Below are 21,459 nucleotides of genomic sequence, written 5' to 3' on the forward strand. Positions count from 1 at the left end.
TTTCTAAAACACTATTTTTTACTTAAAAATTTATTTTATAACCCAATCACAAACAAACATGGTCTAAGAAGACCAAAGGTCACAACTAGTGCAATGGGGGAGAGAGAGAAGTTATAGTTTGAATGTCTTTTCATTTCTTGTAGGCCTGGGCCATCTTAATGGGTCAATTATTTGTGTTATGGGTTTTGGGTCTGCCTTATATATTTAAGCCCAATATGATCTTTCAATAGAATCATTGAATTTGGTTGCAAAGAACCGAATCCGGGCTGCCCCGAAGTGGTCCGAATAAACCCGCTTTCAACGACCCGCAACTCCCGCACATTTCTTCCTTCCCGACCTTCCTCTCCTTCGGCCATGGTCTCTGCAACCTGCAAAAACAATGTCCCAATCAAAACAAAACCCAGGTTTCCCTCCTAAACACTCGCTCACCGACTCGTCCACGACTCACACCCAACTCATCGACTCGCTCACTTCCCACATCTCTCTCTACCACTCCCACTCCCACTCCAACACTCATGCCCCAAGCCCTATTCCTAACCCCACCAGGTCCGCCATTCTCAAATGGTTCTCATCTCTCACCGTCCACCAGCGCCAAGCTCACCTCACGGCCGTCGATTCAAAGTTCGTCCAAATCCTCATCCAAATGCTCCGCAAGCTGCGCACCCACGGCCACGGCTCCTTCATCGCCCTCCCCGACCTCCCCTCACGTGATCTCCCCGCCCTCTGCTTCAGGAAGTCACGTGGCCTCCTCTCTCGCGTCGCCGAGTCGGACGAGTCGAACCGGCTGATCTTCGACTCGACTAGGCTCTTCTCCTCCGCCGAAGGCGAAGACGTCACCGCGTGTTCGTGCTCGATCGAGAGCGTCGATGCGGTGACGGTGAGCGAGGAGTTGGTTGAGGATTTGGAGAGGTTTGTGGGGGCTATGGATGGGATATCGAATGGGGGCTTCTTGAGAGGCGACGAGAGCGAGTTGGGTTCGGATTGGGTGGAATTGGAGTGGTTGAAGGCGAAAGGGTATTACAGCTTAGAGGCGTTTGTGGTGAATCGGTTGGAAGTGGCGCTGAGGCTGGCGTGGTTGAATTGTAATGGTGGGAAGAGAAGAGGGGTGAAGTTGAAAGAGAAGGCGAGCGTGGCGGGCGTGGTGGCCAATGTGTATTGGAGGAAGAAGGGCTGCGTTGATTGGTGGACGAATTTGGATGCCACGACCAGGAGGAAAGTTTTGACGGTGGCATTGGGGAAATCGGCAAAAGCGTTGGTATTTTCTCAGGAACTTAGTTTATTTGTTCAGTGTTTTTTAATATTGTACAATGTGGCATTTTGCGTGTATAGGAATAAGACTGCATTTGTTAACTACCAAATTATAGAGGCATTGGGTGCTTTGGTAATATGCATTAGTTGAGGAGAGAACTTAAGTAGACGAAGTATATATTTTGAGATTTTGATGGATGACTAAGAGTGAATCACTTTTGTAGAAAGTTGCAGTTGAAAGGGTAAGTTAGATAATAGTTTATGTTTGAAATGGGTGGATCAGATTTCTTCCTGTTTTTGCATTAGCACCGGATATGTAAAGAATATTGCAGACTTATGGGCCTTATCCAGTAACTTGTCTAATTTGGTCATCTGGCAGAATGCTTCATTGCTAGACTAGATCATACCTGACACAATTCTTTGGAATTTTTTTTTGGATAAGTTATAGGCAAATATCATTAAATGCGTAAAGGCGCCTTTTAAGTACACATGAAGTATACAAGAGGAGGTACCTAACTAGAAGGAGCAAAAGGAAAATGGAAGTCACTATGACTAATTGTTAAAGGAGAAACATAAGTAGCTGTCCGAAGATACAAAGTTTCCAAAGTTCGCATAGTCCTCAAAATATATGTCATTCATTTTTCTCCATAAACACCATAAAAGGTAGTAGGCACCATTTTCCACACAACAACACTCCGCATGCTGCTGGTTCTTTAGAATGTAGACAAATTTGTTAATCCCAACGTATGATTTGTGGAGTAAAGACGATAATTCTTGTAATGAAGTATCTTGCACTTTTTGGGAAATAACACTAACATTCAGTGCGAGAGTTTGTGGAATTTACAGATGTTTTCTTTAATCAGATTTTGTTTTCCTTAAACTCTGATTTTTCTATATTGATGGCCATTTGTAATTGTTTTTTTGTTCTCTTGCATTAAATGGCGCATGAAACCTTCAATTGAGAGTTCTTTTTGAGTTTGACTTTGTGTTTTGCAATTTTTCATTGGTGTCGCACTGTGCTGAACTTCACTGTTGAAATTTGTAGTTTCTCTCTTAGAAAGGTCATCTTCCTTAGGTACTGTGAGTTGTCAATCACGTCAACTTGTTGCTGGTTTTAGACATTTTATTGCACTTTAGCCTGACTTTCGGCTGCTTTAAGTTTTCAGATTCATGAGATTCTGAAGGGAGCAACTAGTGGTTTGGAGGATGAAACAAGGCTGTTTAGTGCAGGGGCAGATCATCGTGTGAAATACAATTATACTGTGGCAATGCAAAGGAGTATCCCCAGTATGACTGTAGAAGCTGAATTTGGCTCAACCATTATCCCTGCTACTCTTTCTGGGAAACCTACTTCCGTAGTGAATGCGTTTAGTAGTTTGCTTGTGCTCAAGGATATCATTATGATCATATTATCATGTCCAAATAGTGGGTATGATACAGGGAAACTATTTTTTAGTACGTTGGGATCTGTTTGTACCATTTCCGATTGTATACTAAGGAAACTGCGAGGATTTCTTATGGTTGTTTCACTTGATTGCACAAAACTGGAACTTCTGGGTGAGGGAATTGAGAAGTCATTACCTAATAAATCCAAAGAAAAGCTCAGTGCTTGCAGCCGTAGGAAAAAGGGGAGGAGCCGAAATATGAAAAAGGTAATTCCTTTTCTTAGGTCATCTCTAGATGATTTTCCATGTAACAAATCTCTCAAGATATTATGTTACTTACTCTTTTACAAGTTCAGTAAGTATTTTTATGTACAGACACACGTTGAAAATATTTTGTTATGATTGTTCCGGATAATATTTCAGGATCTTGATTGTGCAATTGCACATAAAGAGAAGGGAAATTTGGTGGATCTCAAAAAGGTACCTAATGGATCTCAGGAGAAGGAGACTTACAAAGAGACATCAGCTGTTCAAATGGTTACCATTTTTTTTTTTATTTAAGTTCTCATTTGGATCATAAATCTTATTAATGGTCTATTGTGTGACATCAAACGTTTGGATAGTTTATAACTGGTAGCCTTTCATCAGGAACATGCCCGAGAAATGGCTGTTGGAAAAGCTCAAACTGCTGCAAGGAAGAGTAGGAAAGACAAAAACAAAAATAAAAAATCTAGGTTTAACAATACTGTGGAAGTGGGAAATTTTGAGAGACCAGTCATGGAAGAGCCCTCTTTCTCTGTTGTCTCTCAAGATGAGGCAGCAAAGTCTGGTCGAGCATCTGATAATCCAACCACTCAGAATGCCACGGATGATAATACAATTGGTAATAATTTATTTGCATCAGGTTCAAGTCTTCCTAGTACTTCTGTTGATGTGCCTACTAGTGAGGCCAGTGCCACCCAAAGCATTCAAGGAGATTATGTTAACGGTTCTAGTGAAAGATTCTGTCATATTGGTTCAGAGAATAGCTTACCTAACAATGTAGTTGAAAATCAAACCTTACCTTCCAGATTAGAAACCTTAAATTGTAATGGAATACCTCCTGCTGTGCCTGCATTGGAGTTTGATAATGTTCTCAGCAATGAAGGTATCAATTTTCAGAATTCTGCATATAGAAGTGAATGCGATGTGAGATTAACTTTTCCTGAAAAACCAGTCCGAGCTTTTGATGTAAAAGAGGAAGCTGTTCTGGCTAGGGAGCAAGAGAGTGTAAATTCATATGATACCGAACCCCCAACTTCTTCAGAGCGCCCTCCAAATGAGTGGCCCAATGTAGCTCCTTTTTATTTTCCCTCTGTTAACTCGCATCTCCCAGCTGCCACTGACCGATTGCATCTGGATGTTGGTCGGCACTGGCATAATCACTTCCAGCAGTCTTTCATACCCGCAATGCATCACGCCAGAAACTCTCCAATTGAAGGTGGGTGTAACCCAGTTCTGTCTCGGCCATTACCAATGAGTTTAGATTGGCCTCCCATGGTTAGAAGTGCTTGTGGATTGGCTCCCTCGGTAACCTGTAATTATGATTCTGGATGTATCTCAAGGCTGCAATCTACTTTTCCACAAAATTTCGCCGCTCAAAGATTTCAGCTTAATGCAATGACCACCGATGATGAGAGAAAGTATTCTGGGGATTTCACTGACTTGCTAACAAATACAAAGGAACTAGCAGATGAGTGTGACAGCCACTGCATATCGGAGGAAGATGTTGAGGTTCATGCTGTTTCTGGGATAGATTATAATCAATACTTTGGTGGTGGTGTGATGTACTGGAATCCTTCCGATCATCCAGGGACAGGTTTCTCTCGACCGCCTTCCCTTAGTTCGGATGATAGCTCATGGGCTTGGCGTGAAGCTGACATGGTTAGGGCTGTTGATGACATGGTTGCCTACTCTTCTTCATATAGTACAAACGGTCTGACTTCACCAACGGCGGCTTCATTCAATTCTACTTTTGATCCTTTGGCGCCTGGACACCAGGCCCTTGGGTATGTAATGCCGGGAAATGAAGTACCTGGCAAGATGTTGCATTCCTCATCAACATTGGCAGACACAGTGGCGGAAGAGGAAGCTTCTAGTTCTTTGTCTAATATACCTAGTGATGTTGAAGGGAAGACAGGAGATTCACTTCCTTACCCGATTTTGCGGCCAATTATTGTTCCAAATATGTCCAGGGACAGATCAAGGTCTGAGTTTAAGCGTAGTCATGATCACAAAAGCCCGTGTTTTCCTCCTACTAGGCGGGAGCATCCTCGGATAAAGAGACCACCATCACCTGTAGTGCTTTGTGTCCCAAGGGCTCCACGTCCACCGCCGCCCTCTCCTGTGAGTGACTCCAGAAAACAAAGGGGTTTTCCAACTGTAAGATCTGGTAGTTCCAGCCCAAGGCACTGGGGTGTGAGAGGTTGGTACCATGATGGAAATAACTTGGATGAAGCTTGCTTACGCGTGGATGGTGCTGAAGTTGTTTGGCCTTCTTGGAGAGCTAATAGTCTTTCAGCTCGTCCAATGATTCAGCCTCTACCTGCAGCTTTGCTTCAGGATCGGCTGATTGCAATGTCCCAGCTAGCTCGTGATCAGGAACATGTAAGAAAAGTATCTATGTTTTTTTATTTTTAAAGTTACTCTGGTATTCTGCAATGCAATGTATTTGAAAGAAATATCATTACACAGCCAGATGTTGCATTACCTGTGCAACCGCCAGAGTTACAGAGCTGTCCTACACGGAAGGCTTCTTTTTCTTTGATGCACAGCCTCCTTCATGATGAGATTGACTCATTCTGCAAGAAGGTACTAGGCTTTTTTCATTATTGTGACCTCCATCATTGTTGTCATTATTGCCATCATTATAAAGCTAATCTTCCCCTCTCCCCCCCCCCCAAATCTCCATGCACAATTCCTTTTGAATATCTGTAGCTTTGTCCTTATACATTTTATTCATATATGTGACATTGTGTCATTGATTGTATGAATAATATGATGGTATCCAAGGTTGCTGAAGCAAATATGGCCAGGAGGCCCTATATCAATTGGGCAGTCAAGCGAGTCACACGATCTCTCCAGGTCCTATGGCCCAGGTCCCGGACAAATATATTTGGTTCAAATGCAACCGGTTTGTCCCTTCCAACAAGTGATGTGGACCTCGTGGTTAGTCTCCCTCCAGTGAGGAACCTGGTAATAGTTTTCTTGATTCAATTCTTATTTTTTCCTGTTCTGGTACTTTTATGGCAAAACCCTTATCTGCAAGACTTTTGATTTAGGAACCTATTAAAGAAGCTGGGATATTGGAGGGTCGTAATGGTATCAAAGAAACATGCCTTCAGGTATGTTGACAAATTTGTATATTGGTGTTGCTGTAGTACAGCAGTTGTGGCAAAACAGCTGGTATTAGGAGTTGTCTTCTTTTTGGTGTTCGTAATTGTATGTTCTGAAACTCTTTGCATTAGTAGTGAAGTTAAAATTGAGCATGTTATACTAGGATTCTAATAGTTTTAAAAATATACTGAGATTCTATACTCTGATTAAGGGAAATCTCATGGATGTCACATTGAATTACTAGTGAAACAATGGCACCCATAAGAAAAGTATTATTGATACTTATAGGAGTTGAAAAATAAGCTAACTACTTGCCAACTTTTCAACTATTTGTCCTTGGTAACTAACTACCCATCAAAGTTTCTAATAACTGCCACAAAAATTGGAAAATGGGGAATGATAAAGTGTAGTTGGTGCATCTGGGCTGTGGGTTTAAGTTGATCTATTGTGGGTGTATGTTATCCTTTTAACTCTGTTTTAAGAACACGGCCATTTATGAGTTACTGCTGTGCTCAAACCTATTTCATATAAAGTATTTCCTTTCATGGAGAATAAACCCTCAGAGATCAGTGGACAAACCTTAGACCAATTTTCCAGGTGATATTTGAACTCTTCGCTTGGTCCACTCCACAAGAAATCATGTTGAAGCTTCTTAATACGACTTGCAACACTCACAAGGAGAGGAACATGAAGTATGTGGGTAAGTTGGAAAGTGTGCTCTTGATAAGGGTAATCCTACCACCCTTAAACAAATACATCATTTTCCAACTAGCCAAACATTGTTCTATCTTCTCAATAACACCTTCCCAAATATGTTTGGCCTTATAGGAGGCTCTCAACGGTATATGTAGATACTTCAAAGACAAAGAAGAAACCTATAGCGCATACTACCGGCCAGCCCTACCATATTATCAACATTTCTTATAGGAACCAATTCCGACTTAGCCAAGTTTATCTTCAGACCCAAAATAGCTTTAAAACATAAGAATAAGCCTTGCAGGTGGAGCTGATTTGGATCAGCCCCATAGAAAATCAAAGTTTCATAAGCAAACAGAAGGTGAGAGCAATGAATCCTCGGAGAAGCCAAACAACAAAACCCCACTCACTGTATCAGAAATCATCCTACCCAACGCCTCTATCACAATGACAAACAACCAAGGAGACACAAGGGCCCTTGTCTCAGGCCACAGGAGCTATTGAAAAAAGCTTGTGTGAGTGTTGTTCATTGACACCGAGAAACACACCTAGGAAATACAATGAGCTATTCAAGAGCACCATTTCCTCCCAAAACTGCACCACCTTATCATGTACAACAGAAAATACCAGTTAGCATTAAATTAAGATTTTTCTAAATGCATTTTGCAGATAATACCCGGTTCACTAGATCTTATTATACTATCAAGGCATTCATTGGTAGAAGAACATAATCTAAAATCTGCCTTCCCCGGATGAACGCATTCTGCTATTTAGAAATAATCTTCTCCAACATCGTCTGAAGCCTGTTTGCTAGAATTTTAACAATTGTCTTGTAAATATCACCCACTAGACTGATCAGGGGAAAGTCCTTTGGCTTAACAATCCTTATAAACTGTTAGAATATTAATTTAAATAATTGGGGAAACTTCACTTTAGACCCTTGAATTACTGCGCGTTTTGACAAGCCCTCCAAACTTCAAAACTTCTCAATTTGAACCCTTAACTTTCAATTGCAGTCAATTTGAATCATTTTGTTAGATTTAACCGTTAACTTTTAACGACAATACCTAAAAAGACCAAAATATCCCTAATTTTTTTTTAAAATTTTTTTAATTAAACATTTTGGAATTAAGGTTAAATTTGAAATTTTATAAAAAAAGTCAGGGGTATAAACGTCATTGTCTCACTTTTAAGGTTTAAAATCTGACGGAGGGGTTCGAATTGACTGCAATTGAAAATTCAGGGGTTCAAATTTAGAGGTTTTGAAGTTTGAGGGGCTTGTCAAAACGCGCGTTAATTTAGTGGTCTAAAATACAGTTTCCCTTAAATAATTACAATTTCTTATCGGCTTGAGATTTTGGAATAAGTGATAATTTAAAATGGTATCAGAGCAAAGGTCCTAAGCTCGAACTTTGTCTTCGTTATTCACCTCCCATTTCAATTAAATATTTCACATATTGGACATCACTTACTGAGGTAAAATTTGAGCTCACATTTGAGGGGGAGCGTTGGAATATTAATTCAAATAATTAAATTACCATTCTTATCAGCTTAACCTTTTGAGATAAGTGGTAATTTAACATAATCTTTGAAATGAGGGTGATGAACATCGCATTTAGGCTTCTCTCAAACTTACCACTATCATGGAAGTCATGAAGGACCTTCATGATGTCCTCTTTTAATACAATCCAAAAAGCTTGGAAGAATGCCATAGAGTAACCGTTAGGTTTCCGGTGCCTTGTCCAACACCTTCCTTTCCTCAAACTCTCTCCAACCAACTAGTCCCAGCCTCAACAATAGAATCAAAGGAAAGACTATCTAAGAAAGGCCTCCAATTGAACTGCTCAGTATGTAACTTTTTATAATATTAGATAATATGCTCGCTAATCTCCAACCGTTTGGTAGAAGCTGGTACCAACAAGGAGTCAATGGAGTTCCTCTTTTTGTTGGAGTTTGCTATTTTGTGAACAAACTTCGTGCACTTGTCGCCCTCCCTTAACCACAAGATCCTAAATTTTTGTCTCCCAACTCATTTCCTCCACGAGAGTGGATCTTTCTAACTCACTGACAACTTTTGCCTTCTTCATCCTCTCCTCAACACCTAAGTCCCTCTCTTCTTCTATGATGTCAAAAAGACATAGCTCTTCCATAAAGATATTTTTCTTCTTCTCTACATTGCCAAACACCATCTTGTTGCATCTTTTGAAATCAACTTTCAAAGCCTTTTGCTTGCTCGGTAACATGAAGCTTGGGGAGCCTTAGAAATGATAAGAGTCCCACCACTAGTTCACTCTATCCACAAAACCTTTAGACTTTAGTCACATGTTTTCAAATTTGAAGGACCTATTATCCCTTAAAAAATGATTGGAAAATGAAGAGGGGTTGGAAAATGATTCGATCAAAGTCTATGAAGCTTCATTTGGGACATACTAGGAAACTGGGTTCCCACGCTAGAGGGACAAGGAATTTATCAATTCTACACCAAGAGGGTGATTGCTGATTAATCGACCAAGTAAAAGTGCCACCAACAAGAGAGAGGTCCATCAGGCCTTGATAAAAAATGAAGTCTTAGAACTCCACCATAACTGGGCATAAACAAGCTTTTCCCGATCTCTCACAAGGGAATTTGATTTTATTGAAATCACCCCCAAAGCACCAAGGCACGTTCCACTAGCTGAGCAAGCCAACCAACTCATCCCAGAGGAGCCTTCTATCCCTATTAGAATTAGGTCCATAAACACCCATAAAAGCGCAGGTGAATTCATCTTCAACGTTTCTAAAAGGGACAACCAAGGTAAATTCTCCCACGCACACGTCGATCTTCTCCACCACCCTCCTATCCCACATAAGTAAAACACCACCTGAGGCCCTCTGGAATACAAACAACACCATTTCACATGATGGCAGCCCCACAACCTACCACAACATTACGAGACACGACTTTCAACTTAGTTTCTTGAAAGCAGACAATATCAACCTTCCACCCTCTGAGCGGCTTTCTCACCCTTAGACATTTATCCCTCTCATTCAAACCCTCTCAAGCTCCAAGATAACAATTTAGGCTTCATTAAGAACTGAAAATCCAATTTCCTTTCGTTTGCCACGACTTGAGCTCTCACCTTTTAAATCATAATTGATGGAGCACTCCAACTGTCTTGACTCCCTACTACCTTTCTTCCCTAGTTTAGAACTGGATGCTCAAACCTTCCGACTACAACTGGCTTCTATAGCAGTTAGAATTGCCATAAATTGCTTTGCAAAACCCACACATGAGACTCCCACAACCCGATGAATCTCCTTTACTATTTACCACCCAATCTGAATACTCTGAATCAGAGTAGCCTGACTTTCCCAACATCGCAGGGGATAGGAGCTAAGAGGCGTGCAAAGAGAGGCTTCCTTCCTAGTGAAGAGATCCCCGTCTCCACAAAGAAATGGGTTATACACAAGCCGCCTATTTCCTCCGCCACAACCCAACTCCATCCCAGCCAAGGCAGAAAAATTTAGGAGAGAGGGAACAAAGAACGGTGAAGAATATAAACTCCCCTTTTTGATAGGAAGAGCCCCCCCAGCCTCAACATCTCTAGGAAGGCAGCTCCCATCAAGCCTGAGGCACAAGCACCTGTAGCTAGCCTGTCAAACCAATAACCAGCTTGAGGTTCAGGCAGACAAACATCCAAAGGCCTTGATTTGTTAACAACATTACCCAGGCCACCACAAGCCTCCACACCACCACCAGGAGCCTCTAGACTGCCCATGACACCACCATAAGCCTCCACGTCACAGGGACCACAACACTGATCAACCAGCAAAGACACCAAAGGTTGAGTAAGTAGTTGTGGAAGCACTGCCATGTGCGCCTCCTTCAACCCATCACAGGCAACTCTTCAACAGTATTAAACATGAAGTGTTGGAGTGTAATTTTACCATTTAATCAAGACAACAAGCTGCAAGGAAAGTTAATGGCAACATGCAATTGGCATGACCAAGCACCTTTAAATCAAGGTCTTGTAAGGTTTACATGAATAATAAAAACTAAAATTCTGAAGTAAGGAGTAGGTGAGCTTGAAGACTTGTCAAAAAAAAAAAAAAAAGGAGTAGGTGAGCTTGAAGTGTCAGCGGAGTCTGTTGTCCTCTTTTTTATGATGTGGCCTTTTTTCCCTTGAGATGTTAGATGCACATTCTTGTTTTTAAACTACTTGTATTGTTGCTAGTGGAAGAAAATTGCACACAGATTCATTGACCAATGGCAGAGAGTAAAATTGACAATATCACTCAGAGACTGACTATTAGATGAAAAAATAGGTTAAATAAGGAGACAAATTGCGTTAGAGATTATATTTTAGATGGAATTGATGTCATTCATTTCTTCATAAGGTGCAGACTTGTTGCGTTAAGGTAATCAACATGTTCTTGGCTGTCTAAAAGACTCTAATATTGATTCTAAACCTAATTCTCTTAATTTTGTTTGTGTTGCATGGCATACATATCTACTTCAAAATGCTAGGTTCTCCACTATTCATTTAAGCAAAAACTAAATTAGATTTGTAAGAAGAGGGTGCATGAACTTAATGATACTCAATTGTTGTGGTTGTGTTCATGATATTTTAATAAACTGATAGCAGTTTGTTATTTCTACTTTGTTCATCCCTAATTTTTAGTGATGGTAGTAATAAATCCTATTTGATCATGCCATGCTTCGCCCCCCACCACTCCTGTTTTTTTTTTTTTTTTTGCTCTAGCTGTTGTGTTGGCAGTTGAACTGGAAATATTTACCCTATTTTCTTCAAGCTCTGTTAAATTGCTTTTGTTGTTGTCTAATGCAAGATTAAGATTTGTTGTATTGGTCTTTCAGCATGCAGCGAGGTATCTTGCCAACCAGGAGTGGGTAAAAAATGATTCTCTTAAGACTGTGGAAAATACAGCTGTAATGCCTCTTCGTTTGAACTCTTTTATTTTTCCTTTTCTTTAATCTTAGCCACTTCTTTTCATGTATCTTCTCATACTGGTGCCCCTTTGCTCTTAGATACCTATTATTATGCTTGTGGTGGAAGTTCCTCATGATCTTATCACCTCTTCTGCCTCTAATGTACAATCACCTAAGGAGGAGACTACTCACGTGACTGGTGAACAAGGCAGTAATGTTCAATCCGATATAGTTGTTTTAGAGGATGCTGTCCTGACAAAATGCTCACAGATAGATCATGATACTACTAATGATTCAAAATCAGTTCGTATTGACATCAGTTTCAAGTCGCCATCACATACAGGACTCCAAACTACAGAACTGGTAATTTTGCTTGGAATATAGATAGCCTTAGACTTTGTACTTCATATTCTACCCACAATTCAGTGAATTTTGAAGAAAGATCAATAAATATTATTGATCGAAAAAAAAATTATTATCAAAAAAAATATTATTTAAATAGGCTCGATCTAGCATTCACTCAAGTTAAAAGCTAACAGAGATGGTAATGTTTTTTGATAAGTAACAGAGATGGTGATGTAAGGTTTGCTTTACTGCAATGAATCAATACCAATACTTTAGTTTAGCTTAATCTTGACATTGTAAAGGAGAAACTAGGCGAGTAGGTTCTGTGTGACTTATCAAAGGGTGTTACTGTTGAAGAATCTCTAGGTTTCTTGGTCTCTTACTAGAGATCTTCTAAACAGTAAAGACTGCTTGACATGCATTTCTCGAAACCAACTTTAGGGGAACATCAGGACTTGCATGTGAAAAAGATTGATGTTTCAGTTGAAAGTTTTAGGTGTGAATAAGTTCCTATCCTAAGTACAGGAATTGACATTCCAGAACCGTCATTGTTTGGTATACCACTTTTGAGTAATGTTTTTTTTTTTTTTGATAACGAGAAACCTCTCCAAGGCAAAGCCACTTCATATACCCATCCCTGCTAGGTAAACCTTGAACCTGTGTAAAGCACCCCCTCCATACGGATCGGGTAAGCTGGCCCCAAGGAGTTGTTTGCAGCCAAGGGTATTTGAACCTTAGACCTCATGGACTACAACAAAGACCAAAGCCCTTACCACTTGAGCCAACCCCTTTGGGGTTTTTTGAGTAATTTATCGATCTAACTTCTGTTTGTATGTTAACCTCATATTACTGGTGCCACATTCAGTCTTATGGTGATGATACATGCATATCGATTGATTGTTTGCTTGTGTTTAACGATGATAATTCAAGTTAATCGCTATGGATATTCCTATGTCAGAATTGGGATATGGACACTTTTAAGAAGCAGATTTTAACTGTGGATTCTCATGGTTTGTGTTAGAAGAGTTAGGGTTTGAGTCATTAGGGTTTTGGGGGTATTTTAGTCTCTATGGTATTTCCCTAATCATATATAATAAGATGCTTGTATTAGGTTAACATAAGTTGAATAATATAATAGCCTCCGCCTTTTGTGTCTAAACGTTCATCCAAACTATAACATGGTATCAGAGCTTGTTTCGATTCTTGGGTAGTTTAGTTTTCTTCTTGGTGGCAGCACTGCCCGTGTGGGCTAACCCACACGGGCAGTACCTTCAAAGAGCTCCAAAGAGTTCCGTAGAGCTGTTTTGTTCTTGTTTTATGGTGACCGGAACTCCTTCTGGTGAGAAAAAAAAATATATATATATATATATATATTTTGTTTGTTTTTGATGTTCTGTGATGCTGGCCGGATGGTTCTGCGGTGGTTTTCTGTCTTGTCTGAAGTGGCCGGAGTGTTCTGTAGTGGCCGGAAAAGTTGCAGCGGCCATCGGGAAAAAAAAAATATTCCGACGATTTGGTGCTTTTGGTGTTGAAACGTTACTGTGTGGCCCTCTATTGATTCTGTAGTTGCTGTTTTTGAAGTGGCCGGAGTGTTCTGTCTTCTCCGGCAAGTTCCGGCGAGCTCCGGCGATACTCTGGCAATGGTCTGGCGAGCCTCCAGTGACTGTTTCTGTTCTGTTTTTAAGTGTTTTTCTTCTGTTTTTAGGTATTGCCAACCTGTTCTGTGTGTTTCCGGCCAGTTTTGAAGCCCCGACGAAGTTCCGGCATATCTCCAGCGAAGCTCCGGCAAAGTTTTTTGTTTTTCCGATATCTGTTTTCCGGATAATCTTGTTGGTTAATCATGTGAAAATTTGTTGTTTGTTTGTTGTTTGTGATTGATGTATCCGACCGGCCTTGGATTCTCCGGCAAGAACCGATCAAGTGATCGTTGCATCCGATCGGCCTTGGTGTTTTTCGGCAAGAACCAATCCCAAGATCGATGTATCCGACCAGCCTTGGATTCTTCGGCGAGAACCGATCAAGTGATCGTTGCATCCAACCGGCCTTGGTGTTTTTCGGCGAGAACCGATCAAATGGTTGTTCAAGTTACCAACGAGTTTTCGACCGGCATTGAAGTTTTATTTAATTAACTTGTGTGGTCCAAGCTGTTCCAGCTTGAGGGGGAGTGTTAGAATATGTTTTCTAGTTGTTTTTCGTTTGCTTGTATCTTCCAAGCTGGATTCATATGATGTATATGCTCTAGCTTGAGGGGGAGTGTTAGAAGAGTTAGGGTTTGAGTCATTAGGGTTTAGGGGGTATTTTAGTCTCTATGGTATTTCCCTAATCCTATATAATAGGATGCTTGTATTAGGTTAACATAAGTTGAACAATATAATAGCCTCCGCCTTTTGTGTCTAAAACGTTCATACAAACTATAACAGTTTGAAAGTATGGTATGTTACTTGTCCAACACATTTTTATGAGGGTAGGCTTATTGAGATCCGTTAATTGAGATTTGAAGGGCTGGTTTGGAAATGTTGTATGAAAATTAGTTCGAACCCGGTGCCCCTTTCCCTAACCCCCCAAGCAACCAAAAAACATAGATAAAATATTCCTTTGAAAGGCAGAAATTTTCTGTAAGGTTGCTGAAATTATGTAGATGGAATTGAGTACAAGTTAGCACAGTACATTGATCTTCCTATTTCATCAACCCTTGATGTTTGATGGCCTTTACCTTTCTGTGTTATCTGCATTGACTTTGGATGCATTTTCCTAAATAGACTTTGATCTTTGTTATTTTTATTTTTATTTTTTTTATTCCAAATTGCACTTCAAGTTCAGCATATCATTTGTTTCTGTCACAGGTTAAGGAGCTGACTGAGCAATTTCCTGCTGCTACACCCCTTGCTTTTGTATTGAAACAGTTCTTGGCAGATCGTAGCCTGGACCAGTCATATTCTGGTGGCTTAAGTTCCTACTGTTTGGTGAGTGTTGTTGTATTAGTCATATTCTTTGAACTTGTATGTTCCATGACCAAAAAACCTGAACAAAGATCTTAAATTCTATGAAATAAGATGCACACCCTTCTTTTGGTCATATTCTGGTGGCTTACGTTCCTACTGTTTGGTGAGTGTTGTTGCATTAGTCATATTCTTTGAGCTTGTATGTTCCATGACCAAAAAACCTGAACAAAGATCTTAAATTCTATGAAATAAGATGCACACCCTTCTTTTGGTTGGTCTTTTTGAGTTTTACATTTTTCATGTCAAGGACAGAAGCGAATCAGTCAGTAGCGATTTTGCATGTGTTTACCTTTCTACTGTGGCTTTTTGTACAGGTGTTACTAATTACACGTTTTCTTCAGCATGAGCATCATCTTGGCCGGCCTATTAACCAAGTAACTACTAGTATTTCACCTTTTTGTTGTTCTTTTAGTTGTGGAAGGTTCCTTATTTTTCAGTTGATAATATATGATATTTTATGTTTTGTTTTTAGAGTTGAAAAAGATGTTCCAATCCCTCTATAGATGGATAGCTGTGTTCAATAGCTTGCCCGTTATTTATTACTCTTAGTTTTTGGATTTTTGTTCCTCTTTTCTCCATATTAGGGGTTCTCTTATATACTTCTTGTATATTAGGGTTGCGCCCCTCTGTGCTTTTAATGAAATTGAATTACTTATAAAAAAAAAAAATGTTTCATGGTTTTCTAATGGGCTTTGGAACAAATTGTCATCTCCACCTCTCATAAGAATGGCATTGTGGTATTGATGGGTGAGATCATGGGATCAAGTCTTGTGGGGTGTTTGGGGTCATTTACCAAGAAAAAAAACAAGAGTAATAGTGTTTATGGTTTCTTGCACCAAACCAAGTGTTGAAGCTCTTGGAAAGATCCCAATGGAATACTAGATGCTTCAACTATCACAACAATTTGGACACCATTTCCAAAAACAACTTTGGCGTGTTAAAGTTTTTTATGTTCTTGTTATTAGTTTTACATTGAGTAGCATGTATTGAACTTTAACATGTTTCATGAGTTGTATTACTATTGATGTTTTGCTGGGTTCTTGACAAAGCCAACAAGGTGGAAATAGAATTTCTTTTTTTAACATTTGTTTCCAACATACTGAAAATCGCGCCTAATGAAGCCAAAGAGTTGCATTAGGCTCATTTAAGGCTCCCACCTGCTCCCTCCTGCAACCAAAATAATTGTATAAATAAATAAATCTAAAACACTCTACCTACCCATTTACAACATTCAAGCAGAAAACCTTGGTAAGGTTTTCAATTTTATAATTTGAATTTTTAAATTTCTCGTGCCTTGGTTACATGTAAGATTCAAATCCACAATTTTATGCTCTTGTTCTTTTTTTCTGTTTCCAGTATGTGGTGATAGTTGTTGATTGATGCTCTTGGCTAATTTCCACTTCAATGATCTTGCAGAAATTTGGAAGCCTTCTGATGGATTTTCTGTATTTCTTTGGGTAAGTCAATTTCTGATATCAAAGTTTGTCTCTTTCATTGTTGAAAGTGATTATTGAAATTGACGTTGCTCTTTGATTAGAGAGTTACTTAATATTTACAACACAATATTTAAATATATTAATTATATTTTATCATTTAATGACTGATTTCCAGGAATGTGTTTGATCCTCGCCAAATGCGTATTTCAGTACAGGGAAGTGGAGTTTATATGAAAAGGGAAAGAGGTTGTAGGTAATAGCAGGACCCTCTTGCTTTCTATTTTGGAATGTATGACTTACATGAGATTCCCCTATAATGTCTCTTTTGTTTAATATTTTGACGATCTTCTACTTAATATTGTAGCATTGATCCAATACATGTTGATGATCCTCTATTTTCAACAAATAATGTGGGGAGAAATTGCTTTAGGATACATCAGTGTATCAAGGTAAGCCAGCGTTCCTTGTTGCAGTTATTACTTCTGATATAATAAATGTGTGCATGGCATGATGATTGAAGAAGGGGCTTAGACTCTTCATTGACCTGTGTGATAACGTGGGGCTTAACAGATAGCTGCTTAAGTGTATTATGTAATTTTCATGATTGTTGATCATACTTTATAGGAATCTTAAGTAGACATTTATTATTGTTAACTTTAAATTTGGCACACTCAGTTGGATCTGATGTGTTGAGTGTTATCATAATTACATTAAAAAAGAAAAGTTAAATGTTAAGGAAGAATTCTGGAATTTATTGGGATACTTGGTTGTTTAAACATTATGTTATGCATTTTCTTTTTGTTCGGGGTTTTTTTTTTTTTTTTTTTTTGGGTGGGAGTGGTTTTGTGGATGTCGGAAACAATTAGCTAAAGGCAGAATAGCCATGAATTTTGGGTGAAAACACTAAGCAAAAAACAAATTTAGATGCCCATATTGTCAAGTTCCTAAGTTCTGTTTATTTCGTTATAGTACATAAAAACTTGTGCCATCGTATGGATTATGCTTAAGAATTGCCCCCAAGTCCAGAAAGGCACATTAGCACACAATTACTTCTTAGTAATTGATGTCCAAGTTACTGGCAGGCTATTCTGTAATTTGAATTATTTTCTGCTGCCGATCCATGAACATCAACTGTCTGCTATCATAAGTATTTTCTTTTTCTTTCTTTTTTTCCCTTTTTTTTTTTTCCTCCATTCTTTGTTACTTTTGTGTTAGACCATGCCCTGCATGTTGTTGGTAGAAATTGGACTTTTGTGATTCTATTGGTTTTATTATATCTCATACTCAACATTATTTGTTCCCTAGGCATTTTCAGAAGCCTATGCTGTATTGGAGAATGAGCTTACATGCATTCCTGATTATGGTGATACATGTCCAACGTCAACGTGTAGACTGCTTCCAAAAATTATCCCAAGTATTGATCTGGTATAGGGATTCTTGCTAGCTGAAGAGTTATACATGTTTGGAAGGTATTCTTCAAGTCACTAGGTATTGAAATACTAAATTTGATGTTTGGACTTTTAATTTCATATTTTCATCTCGTTTTTCTTTTGACTCATTTAAGTAATTGAATAAAGGAAGAATATTAGAACAGTATTAAAGGCAGTCAAAATGGAATTATGAAGTTTTAATTGAACAGAAGATTTGACAGATCACTAGATCAGCTGCATATTTGGGTTGGATTTTTGTGGCTCTTGTTCACTGATTGAGTTGTTAAAATCTGCTAACGTAGATATAGCATGTCGACCAGATATGATGGTTTAAGTGGTGGCCCTCATGTTTGATTATGAATTCTAATTTGTTAAAGTTGTGAAGGTAGCCTAGATATTTTTCTGAAACAAGGCTTCAATATCAGGGCATTTCCAATGTATGGTCTATCAGAAGATAAATTGTTCATATTTATTCACACTTTATTAGATGAAAATGTGATGTTTACATAGCAGTTCTGCTTGGGCAAGTTGTGCTTGTTGAGAAAAACATGAAAAAGGTGGCTACTCCTGTACAATATTGGGAGATAATCTGTGTTCCTTGACATATTTTTCTTTTCCTTCTATAATTTTTTTTTTTCTTCAAAAAATGGATACCAAGGGAACAATTTGTTCAAGTGTTGTCTAATGCTGTCTGAGAGTTTCATATGTAGTAGAAGTCTACACCATTCTATTGGTGTAGGGATATAATGTCTTCATAATCCTTCTATCATAAAGCATACATGCATGTGGCAAAAGTTTTCCGGTCGCTTCTGTCATTCTATTTAATGATCCCTCTGTTTTCTATTTTCACACGTTTGCTTTTTGATGACCCTACTTTCTCACTTAAATATCTTCATTTTATGTGAAATCAGGATACTACTTATTACTACAAGTAGTAGTCATTTAGTTTTTATATTATTATTATTATTAGGGTTAATAACTTTTTTGGTACTTGAGTTTTCACTTTTTTATTTTTTTCCTCCTGAGTTTTAAAACATGACAAATCTAGTACTCAACTTATGGGGAAAAGACAAAATCAATACCTCCGTTAGTTCCGTCAGTCCTACTTAACGGGTTTAGTAGGAAAATCAACAAGGAAAGCTTGGAACCCTAAAAAGTAAAAATAATTAAAATTAAAAAAAAAAAAAAAAACGAGCTGCCTCTGTTTGGTTGCCGAGAAAACAAGGGAAAGAATGTGTTGCCAAATTGACAAGAATTTATTTTTATTTCAAACACTATTACATGTCCAAGTTCTTTCGGGTAATTTCAGAGACTAGTTCTAAACTTTCCTTGTTGATTTTCCTACTAAACCCGTTAAGTAGGACTGGCGGAACTAATGGAGGTATTGATTTTGTCTTTTCCCCATAGGTTGGATACTAGATTTGTCATGTTTTAAAACTCAGGGAGGAAAAAATAAAAAAGTGAAAACTCAGGTACCAAAAAAGTGATTAACCTTTATTATTATTATTATTACCGGGGAATATCTTGTTTCGTGGTTAGATCATTGTTTTAGGTGCACAGAATTAAACAGACTTGTACCTGTTTACATATCTGATCATTGAACGTTTTGCTTTATGTTTTGTGGTGTTTATTTTTCAGTTGAAACATGGAGATTGCTGGGTGAGGACGGCTTCCTTTTTTAGCAAGGTTTGACTTATTACACTTGGAGCGGCCTTCATTCCTCAAAAGGTACTACATGCCAGTTTGTACTCTTTAGGTGTCTCCTAGTACACAGCCTGCGTACTCAGTTTCTCTGTTACTTTCAATAAACTCATCTTTTTTTTCTTTTTTTTTTTTTTTGCCTCCTGGGTGGGTTGGTAAGTAATGAGTTATGTTCACTCAAATAACCATCTAAATATTAAATGTGCTTAGGGCTCTGGTTACTAACCCCTTCCGAGCGGAATTGGTGGTTTCCAAATTCCGACCTGGGGGGTGTTGGAATTGGAATTTGAATTTCGAGCTGAGCCGAATGGTATCGAATTACATGCATATTCGGAAATCTCGGGTCGGCTTGGAATTCAGTTTTACTGTTGGGTTGGGTTTAGGCCGTTTTTTACTACTGGCAGCAGGTCGCAGGTCGCAGTTGGCAGGTTGATTGGCAGCAGGTTGTAGGGAGCGGCAGCAGGGCTTCGCATGTATGCTGTTAATAGAAGAAACAACAAGTATGCATGCGAACAAGCAAGATGAAAAAGGAGTATAAGAACAAAGGAAGACAACACCAAGAGCAAGCAAGGAAGAGGAAAGCAAAACGTGATTGTTTATTGCTGTTAATGGGAGGAAAACTTCAAAACGTGATTGTTAGGTGCTGCTAATCGAGAAGAGGTCAATATAACAGCAAGTGCATATGTTGTTAACCCATAGTTATTATGGGCAAAGTTAGGATTTGCAAACAGAAACAGATGGAAAGAAGTTCTGTGTGGGGAAATAATGCGATACTACCGATAAAAAAAGGGTGATCAGCACAAAAGGGAGGGAGCTGCGGCAGGGAGGGAGATTGCCACAAAAGGGAAGGCATGGCAGCCAGGGGGGAGATTGCCACAAAAGGGAAGGAATGGCAGCAAGGAGGGAGATCGGTGCTCGGCAGCAGGGAGAAAGAGAAGTTGAGGGTTTCTGAGAAATACTATGTATCACCTGATTTTTAGTATTTTTTATTTTTATTATACCTCGGGTCAGGGTGGCTCGGAATTAGGAATTTTTGAAATCTGGATTCAGAATTCCTCCCTGACCTGGGGCAGAAATCAATTTCTGATGAGCTGAGGCCTGTGGGGAGCCGACCAGGCGGCTTGGGTCGGTGCGAAAACCTCAGGTTGGGGTAGAATCGGGCGGTTTTTGCCCAGCCCTAAATGTAGTTGATGTTTTATTTTAGTTGTTAGGTTGTGATTTATCATACCAATCACATTTCTTGAGTGTCTAAGCCTTTAACTCAACTCAAGAAATTGTTGAATGTGTAGTCATCTATATATTAATCACTTTCTGATGTTGCAATGTTAGTTTTGCAACTTTTTCCTCAGCTAGTTGTCTAAGCCTTCGAGTTTAGAATGCTATATACGTCAATGCTCAACATTTATTATTGTATTGGTTTACTGGTTTTTTACTCTGAATACTGATTAGATAATCAGGTTAACCCATGGTTTCAAAAAAAAAAAAAAAAACATTTAAACAGGCCATTGCTTAACAAGGGATTCGACTTGCTGTGATTTTGTTTAAATATTGATCTGTTCAAGCTATGGTCCTATATTCAAGGACACAAGGTGTTTGACCTGCCGAAATAAGACTGATGTAATGCAAGAAAACTAACTTCTTGCTGGACAACAAGCATTTTATGTTTAGGATTTAAAGTTAAAACAAATAACGCCCTCTATGTTTTTTTTTTTTTTTTTTTTTTGAAGTTCTTTGAAAATGTGTTATAAACTATTCTGTTACATTTCCTCTCAATTTCTTAACGACCGTACATTTAACCCAATACTCCCTGTTTTGCGTTGAAAAATGGAATCTTATGCTCTGTTCACCCTTGCTTTCATGTTCTAAAACAGAGGAATCTTACGCCATAAATCATAACCAACTCTTCTCTCAATT

At 38.9% G+C, this 21,459-nt stretch overlaps 1 protein-coding gene across 4 annotated transcripts; it reads left to right on the forward strand.

Annotated features, from left to right (window-relative positions):
• The first annotated feature begins 327 nt into the window (after positions 1-327).
• Positions 328-20,893, forward strand: LOC132167819 (uncharacterized). 4 transcript variants are annotated; one of them, XM_059578848.1, is made up of 17 exons: positions 328-1,255; positions 2,415-2,900; positions 3,057-3,170; positions 3,282-5,279; positions 5,367-5,483; positions 5,685-5,867; positions 5,954-6,016; positions 11,560-11,631; positions 11,731-11,994; positions 14,820-14,939; positions 15,293-15,352; positions 16,395-16,435; positions 16,590-16,667; positions 16,779-16,863; positions 17,720-17,902; positions 19,483-19,572; positions 19,706-20,893. In XM_059578848.1, exons 1-15 carry the CDS (start codon positions 380-382, stop codon positions 17,843-17,845), a joined length of 4,683 nt encoding a protein of 1,560 aa, XP_059434831.1. In that variant the 5' UTR covers positions 328-379; the 3' UTR covers positions 17,846-17,902; positions 19,483-19,572; positions 19,706-20,893. The 4 variants fall into 4 exon arrangements, with proteins under 4 accessions (XP_059434831.1, XP_059434833.1, XP_059434832.1 ...); XM_059578850.1 differs by having other exon boundaries at positions 19,953-20,893; XM_059578849.1 differs by having other exon boundaries at positions 17,720-17,883.
• The last annotated feature ends 566 nt before the right edge of the window (positions 20,894-21,459 follow it).

The sequence above is a fragment of the Corylus avellana genome, chromosome ca1 (assembly GCF_901000735.1).
Source record: "Corylus avellana chromosome ca1, CavTom2PMs-1.0".
NCBI classification, from domain to species: Eukaryota; Viridiplantae; Streptophyta; class Magnoliopsida; order Fagales; family Betulaceae; genus Corylus; species Corylus avellana.

Coding starts and splice junctions, on each gene's coding strand:
- LOC132167819 (XM_059578848.1), top strand. CDS start 380: ATGTCCCAATCAAAACAAAACCCAGGTTTCCCTCCTAAACACTCGCTC. Junction 5,868..5,953: donor TCCCTCCAGTGAGGAACCTG/GTAATAGTTTTC, acceptor CTTTTGATTTAG/GAACCTATTAAAGAAGCTGG. Junction 14,940..15,292: donor GCTTAAGTTCCTACTGTTTG/GTGAGTGTTGTT, acceptor CTTTTTGTACAG/GTGTTACTAATTACACGTTT.